The sequence below is a fragment of the Antrostomus carolinensis genome, unplaced genomic scaffold, assembly GCF_000700745.2.
Source record: "Antrostomus carolinensis isolate BGI_N321 unplaced genomic scaffold, ASM70074v2 scaffold3161, whole genome shotgun sequence".
Lineage (NCBI taxonomy): Eukaryota > Metazoa > Chordata > Aves > Caprimulgiformes > Caprimulgidae > Antrostomus > Antrostomus carolinensis.
In genome coordinates, this window is record NW_010293292.1 from 33,487 (window position 1) to 41,651 (window position 8,165).

At 36.3% G+C, this 8,165-nt stretch overlaps 1 protein-coding gene across 1 annotated transcript in view; it reads right to left on the reverse strand.

The window, feature by feature from the left end:
- LOC104532096 (E3 ubiquitin-protein ligase SHPRH-like) overlaps positions 1-7,560 on the reverse strand; it is a gene marked incomplete at its 3' end in the record, with an annotated part of 40,292 nt that extends 32,732 nt beyond the window's left edge. Inside the window, 9 exon segments of the mRNA XM_029087265.1 lie at position 1; positions 4-189; positions 633-889; positions 1,396-1,501; positions 3,283-3,433; positions 4,228-4,306; positions 4,629-4,847; positions 6,326-6,455; positions 6,922-7,560. The exon segment at position 1 is cut by the window's left edge and continues 497 nt beyond it. Coding sequence (XP_028943098.1) covers position 1; positions 4-189; positions 633-889; positions 1,396-1,501; positions 3,283-3,433; positions 4,228-4,306; positions 4,629-4,847; positions 6,326-6,455; positions 6,922-7,560 — 1,768 coding nt within the window.
- Positions 7,561-8,165: the final 605 nt, after the last annotated feature.

An 8,165-nucleotide genomic window follows, 5' to 3' on the forward strand; every position in this document is an offset into this window, starting at 1 on the left:
ACAATCTGCTTCAGATTTTCTGTTATTTTTGCTAGTTGTACAATAATCATGTTCTTCCATGGTGATACCCATCTGTAAAGGAGTTTTAAGGACGTTTTCAGAAGTGACATCCCTGTTTCTTGATTCTTTGGTTTGAGTTTTAGCTGCAACCAGCTGCTTCTTCTGAATGCTTTTTGAAGTCTTTGATATCTACAAAGTAAAATTATCCAAGAATGTCAGATTTTCTCCTCATTTTTTTTTTGAACATATAAACACATCAAGATGTAAATATTAAGATTTTATATCAATGTCCAGTTTGAGATTTTGGTTAATGTTTACTAATCTTTAAAAGACAATTTCATAGTGAGAACAATATACCTGCCAGCCTCCACAGCAATATTTTAAAAGATTTATGACAGATGTAATTAATATTTTAGCCCCAGATTTGATCTACTATGATTTCTCCTTCTTTGTTCATGAATGTCAAAGCAAATGCGCAGTTTTCTTCATTTTTATCAATAAGCCAGTGTCACTGAACTAGGGCACACAGACATAGTTGAGAGTAGCATGCAACTGGTAGAAATAAGACCTGCCTTTGCAACATTCTTTGAAGTAAGCATGGATGTAAGCATGAAGGAAGCAGCGTGTTTTACCTGCTCTTTGGTTCTTTCTCGCCTCTTCTGTTCCTTGTAATTCTTTCCCAGCTTGAAAGATCCAGCCAGACCATGTCCTCTGACTTGCTCTACCACCTGTTCTGTGATCAGTTTTTCTAGAGTCCTTTTGAGAAGCCATTTATGTCTCTGTATGTCATACCTATATACAGCACTGATGTACTTAAATATTGCAATAATGGATGCTCCTTTCTTCACATTCATTTCTTTTACAGCTGCTAATATCATCACTCGTAAGCCTGTAGAATCAAAGAAAAAAAAAAAACTTAGATAAAATGAAAGTTACCTCAAAGAATGCATATTAAAGGAATTCTAAACATCACATTCATCTAAAAAAAAAAAAAAGCAAAAAAAAAAGGCAGCAGTTCTGACAATGCCTTACTTGAGGTAGCCCTACAAATCCCTGTTTTTCAGTGATTCTAAGACAATATTGAGTAGCAATAGAAATAAATCACTATTTTCTTACTGAAGTTTATAAAAAGACAGTGTATTTCAGTTGAACGCATAAACTCTCTTAAAATGACCTTCAGTTACATGGAGCTCCGTAGCAAAGAGATCCGAGTTGGTAACTTTACTTTCAAGTGTGGGTCACTTGTTTGTAGCGTGCAATCTACATTACAGTGCTCAGCAAAAGAACCATTTCATTCTGCAGAAGTGAAGAGTAGCCTTGAACTGATAGTCAGTGGCCAATATAAGACTTATGCCAAAAGCAAAATATATCTAAAAAGTAATCAGAAATACTTACTAGGATATTGTATTTTTTCCTTCAATTTAAGCTCCACTTCCTTTGTTTTTTTCTTTGTATTTCCTTCTAAAGGTTGTGGTGGAACAAAGAAGTTCACAAGCTTACCCTAATACAGACAACATGAAGTAGTTGTTAGCTCATGTCTCTTCCCATCGATTCTGAACTTCAGTAATCTTCCCACATTTGACAATAAGCATGAGCTGCTATAGATGTGTGCTCTGATTTCACCAATTTGCTCAGATAGCTTATTTTTAGCATAGAGAAGGATACACCATTCAGTTCAGTTTCTTGGCAAATGGTGAGAACAGAAAGAGCAGGCCTGCAAGCCACTTGGGCCCTCCACTACTTCAGAATTAAGTTTCAGGAATCTATAGCTGTAAGTGATCTAGGTTACTGAGGGAGTAGGGAAAATATATATCTAATATATAGCTAGAAGCACAGAAGGAGGTAAGCAATATAGACTGAAAAGCTCTAGTTAGTTGTAGAACAAGTTAGTTTGCCTTTTTAGGGATTGACCCCTCAAAATTTACTCTATTATTAGTGATTCAGGACTAGTGATTTAATTCAAAGAGATGTACGCTCAATAACCAGGATATAGAAAAGAATCCCAAAGTTGGAACAAATGTTGTGCAAATATTTCTAGCATTAACTGTTCTATAGCTGTATGCACTGACATTTCACTCTGCCCTGTCCAATTGGTTGCTCTGCAGATCTCCTTAACAGTAACTGCAATGAAACTCCAGATGCTGTTTGAGTCCTACAGTGAGCAGAAATACTTGGAGTAACTCTGACATTGGCTTACACAAGCCAGGAATCATCCAGAAAGTATCTGTTAAAATAAAGCACTTTTGATTGGCTTTTTTTTTCAGGACATCATACAAAGATATTGTATATTTGAAAACAACAAAAAAACCAGACAATGTGGCCTTCTGGATAAGTAGAATACTGCCTTTTAGCCACAGGCAAGGTCATATAATTCATATTATATGTTCATAAAGATCCCAAACTATAGGCAAGATGTCTGTCCCAGCTACTCATACCATGAAACAGTTTTGTAACTTCAGCTCTTCAAACGCTATGGTCTCTAGCTATTGTTGCCAGCTGATGTCCAGATGCTTTAGTGATAATACTCCCCTCTTCACACTCCTCAGTGCTGACCCTCTGATATATTTAAGAAGAATCTTACTCTCTCTTTGAGAACTGGGACTTTTTAACTGATAAGATTACAAGCAGGCAGGAGATCATTATGAACAGATATACAATGAAACTGGCTGCCATGAATTCAGAAAGATAGAAACCACAGAAGTGGGAAGAGTTTACTTAAGGATCAACATTCTCTTCCTTCAAAGAGAATTTTTTGTTTTAGTGAATGTGCTAAATTTTCACAGGATGCATGATGAGGAAAGCGAAAAGATGAAAAACTGCTGCTAAATAAGCCCATTTATTATATGAAATAGAGGGGAAGCAGAAATCTTAATTCATTGACTTTAAATTGTCCCTATTTTACCACAGAACAGAGGTCTACTGGATGTTCGATACTCACCAATACAATGAAGTGAAGGGGAAAATTATTTCCAACATAGTAAACTAAATTAAATATTTATACACTCCCGGAGTGCGTGGAAACTACCAACAGCCTATTAACAGCACAGCTGCCTGATAACACCCTTCAACAATGGCAAACTATCAATTGCTTCTCATGCAAACCATTCCACTATTTATGCTGCCAAGTATCACATTCTACAAAGCAAAAACTTTCACTGTATTTAAATTCAGCTTTAAATCTGAACCTCTGTAAAACAGAAAACAATAAAGTCAAGAGAAGTGCACCTCCATTAATTCTGAAAAGTATTTTCTTTGTACTGAATTTTACCCTGGTGTTCTTACCTCAGGTAATGCCAGATCATCTTGTTTAATGTCTGGCCGGGTATGATTCAGAATAAGAGCCAGCACTTCTACCGTTTTTCCAAGACCCATCTCATCTGCTAAAATACCTCCAGGCCACTGGGGTCCAGCAATGGGATATTCACGGATAATACTAAAATAGAAGTACATTCCCAAACAAAAGTCAGTAACTATAGAATGGTGTGACAGAGAAGCACATGTTCAGGGACACACAGAGCATAGCTTCAGTAAGGCAAAGTTCGTAAGCTGCGGCAGCATCTTTTATTAGATAAACTGAGATTGACAAAAGCTAGCAAGCTTTTTGGGTGTACAAACCTGATCAAGATTAATATGTATGACAGAAGTTTTTAGATTTTTTCCCCTCCTAATAGGCCTTGCCTTGCTAACCTTAGCATATCATAACATTAGGCTCCAAAAAGTTGAAATATATTTACATTCACATGTAAATATATGTTAAAGATCTGAAAGTTATATAGGGGAAAAAAAATAAAAAGCAAGCTAGCAATCAAAAGGTTTTATTCTAACTAAATTAATGAGAAAAGTGAAACAGAACTAGTAATGCAATTCCCAGCATTAATAAAAAGCATTATACTGCCTCCTTCCTTTAGATTTTAGAAAAATTGGACCAGAAGGTCAAAGCCTCCAATACTCTAATGAAAAAATTGTTACTCTTAAAACCACAAATTTGCACTGAAATAAAAATTTTAAAAAGTTAAGAATGTCTTCAACTCAAGATGTACACATTTACTTGTACATTATATACTCCAGTTTGCCTTTTTTTTTTTTTTCAAATTAGAGGTATCATTTTTCTAATTCTTTATTTGCTAAGTGAAAAACAATAGTTAAAAATTATATTCTCCAGACAAAGCTGCCAATAGGGTTTTCACAAAGTACAAACTTGAGTAAGAGATAACTACAAAAACATACCAGCCAGTAAATGGATTATAGTAGATTTTTACTCCATCCAGAGTGGTGACTTCCCGCCATAAGAAGTGCAGTGCATTTTCTACAGAGAAAGAGTTCATGTTACTATTATGAGGTTTCTCTATAAACAGCACGCTGCGTCAAATTGCTCAGCCTTATTAAGACACCTAGAGACCAAAAAGCAGATGTCTACCTCCACAGTGCCTCATGACCAACAGGATACATCAACTGCTGTTCAGCAAAGTTTAGTTTATCATTTAGTGTACTACACAAACAACAGCTTTTATAAAAATAGTAATGAAATAATTAACAAAGTTTCTAATCAAACAGCAAGAAAACATTACTGCCAACAATACGATGCCACTTTCCTCAATTATTGAGGTTTTCCAGACCGATATACTTGCCACTGCTTGGAGTGCTTGTGAAGTTCTCTCGGTGAAGCATCCAGTTCACAGCCTCACTTTGGTATGGCCTCAGAATAGGAATTAATGCAGGATGCTGCACATCTTCTCGCAGTAAGTGGATATCCTGCTGATGGGTGTGCCTTACAAAGTCATAAAGCTCTTCAATATTTTGTCGCTCCAGTTCCATGTCAGATTCTTCCTCATCTTCTTCCAGCTCATCTGCATATACCAAGTCATTCATGAAGCACATTACCAATGAACTTTGGTCAACATTTCAGTACATTTTGCAGCTTTATATACTATAGAAACAATTTCAAGAGATCCTCTCACACACTTTCCTCACTTCATGGGAGGAACGGAGAAATTAAGAGTGATTGCAGAGCATAACTTTGGTCAATGAAGTTGATCTATAATGACACCAATCATTACATGTGCTAAAAATAACAATTTTCAAAACTCACATTCCAGAGCATAATAAATTGACTTCTATATAAACTAAGATTATCCAGAATTTTACAGGGGAGTAAAGACTACAATATAGAACCATAGAATGGTCTGGGTTGGAAGGGACCTTAAAGATCATCTAGTTCCACCCCCCCTGCCATCAGCAGGGACACCTTCCACTAGACCAGGTTGCTCAAAGCCTCATCCAACCTGGGCTTCAACACTTCCAGGGAGGGGGCATCCACAGCTTCTCTGGGCAACGTGTTCCAGTGTCTGACCACACTCACAGGAAAGAATTTCTTAATATCTAATCTAAATTTACTCTCAGTTTATAACCATTGTCCCTTGTTCTATCACTACCTGCCCTTGTAAAAAGTCTCTCCCCAACCTTCCTGTAGGTCCCCTTCACGTACTGGAAGGTACTTAGAAGTACAATATTTTTTCATACAATTGGATGTTTTGTCCACACCTTTCTTGATTTGTTCATTCTCTCACACTTTTTTTTTTCCACTCTCATTAAACAGTTCTATGTACCACAGGGATTTTTAAAAGGACGCTATGGAAGTTTATCTCTCAGTTAATTACTTAATAAACAGTGAATATTTAATTATGCTTTCAACAATTTCAAAATGTAATTAAATTACATACTTTTCACCTCAGTATTTTCTACTTTTGAGAAACAGATGGTATTATAGTATCTAAAAATTCCATTTCCCTGACATGATTCAATAATCAAGTATTCTACTTCATTCCTTCAATGACTGAACTAAAGTTCTGCTATTGCATCTGCAGTAGAATCTTTCTATTTTATCGGCAGGGCAGTTTCCAGATTGCTGTATGAGAACATCTACAACAATGAAAACGTAATCGTTTCCAAATTTAACTCCTGGTTCTTTTGAACAGTTCCTGTGTAAATCAGACAAGTTACTGTAGATCTGTTCAAACAACCCACACGAATCAGTGAAAATTTGTATCTACTCCCAAAAAGGTAAGGACTCAGACTTCTATGTGCTCCAGTGCCTTATCTGTAGAGAGGGAATATTACCACCTTAATTTGATCATAAACTAATTAATGTATGATTAAAAGGTCAGACAACAGTATGGAGCAAATTACCTAATAACATTATATTGAAAATAAAGTTACTCTAGATGGCAGGAATGACTTACCATTTTCTCTTACATTTAAAACTACTAAAGAAAGACACATTTTAATAACAAAAATTACTCATCAACATTCAACTGAATGGCATTACCTGGAATTAAAAAACTATAGAACTTTTCCATGAGTTTCTGAATCAGCTGATTAGCTTTTTTGGGTCTTCCCCCTCCATCACTGAGAAACTCTGGTTTACTTAGTCCAGCTTCCAGAAGGTAAATTCCAACCTGTGAAATGGTTATACAGTTAATAATTTAATTAACTGTTAGAATGGCAAGAATAATATAAACAAAAGAGAAAATAACAACAGTGCTTTGAAAGTTTGTACAGTTAATAATTTAATTAGCTGTTAGAATGGCAAGAATAATATAAACAGAGAAAATAACAACAGTGCTTTGAAAGTTTGCAGATCTAGACAGATATATAATAAATCTAGTAAAATCACCATATAGAGGATACAGTAAATAGCAGCTAAAAGCTCCTTTGATTCCTTTGGATAACGTATTACTAAGCACAACACTAAAAAGAGATTTTTAGGAAAAAACATGCTGAAAATATTTACACAGTATGTATGTTCATCATCATATAAAAATATACGGTAGCTGCCAGACTTTGTTGTTCAGAGGTTTTTATTTTACATTTCAAAGAAAAAGAAGAACTTTCAAAGTGTAAAACAAATATATGAACCCATACCTTTAAAGCTTGAGCCTCTCTGGGTCTTTGATAGAGTCCAATGATCTTTTTCTTTTGCAACCATCTCAAGCCTTCCAATATTTCACCACATAAGGTTGGTTCCACCAAAATACATTGTTCATAAGCACCCAAGTATTCTTTTGTTTCATTACCACACTCTTCTTCACTTCTTTCATGAACACAGACTTGCAGCTGATCATCAGTGTCTCCTCTCAAAGTAAAGCTCCTCTCATGGAATTTGTCAGTTAGAATTTGCTCAGAGGGAAGACGAAGAGCAAACTCTCCCAACAAAGCTTTCCAGGACCCATCTGCACGGTACGGCAAGACTATAATATTGAGCTGTACTGACACAGGAGCCAACATGGAGTAAGAGTCGTCTTCATCGTTAACTGTCAAAAACGTAACAGATTTTGAGCCACTGCCTTCTTTTTTAATTAGATCTTCATCAGTGCTATCATCATCTATAATGATGAAGGATGCAGAAGAAGTGCTTGGACCTGGAACGTGGTCCTCATCAGTAATTTCATCATCTAACGTTATCACCTCATTTCTCCTGTCTTCATGCATATTCCAGCAGAGCATTTTCTTTTTCTCCTCATCTATTTTTGATGGAGGTGCGCGTTTTCGACGACTACTCATTTTGTCGTTTTTCTCAACGGTATTTTCAGTCTCTGTGAGATTAAGTAAATCAGTCAGCAATGAGTATTACAAAATCAAACGCTCACACTGAACTTTCCCTATGCAGTAGCTGCTAAATTTGCAAAAGGTCTGGACACAGACTTATGCACTAAGAAATCTAACTTCAAAGGTAAGTTTTACAGAGCCTCTCCTGTCCCTGTGCCATCAGGCAGAGCTGGGCAGGAAGCATCTGCCTTGAACTATAACTTACGATTTTGCCAGACAGCTACAGACAGAGATCAACAAGAATGCTACCTTCCACAACTGTTACTTAGAATCTTGTGGGACAGATATAAAATGAGAAGCAGTGGAATCCCTGAAAGGTAGCAGTGGAGGGAGACTGCAAAAGAAACTCCACAAAAGTGCAGGAGGTGCAGGAGATTGAGGTGGGAGGTGTGGGGAAAATACACACGCAAAATCCTTCTGTCCTTTCAAAGTCTACACTGAGACAAAACTTTAAGCAAACTTGACACAGGTTTAGTCTGAAGCTGTCATGACAAGAAATATGCTTTACAGACTAAACGATCAAGTTCTGTCCTTAGAATTCCTTAATCATCTTCCTACTA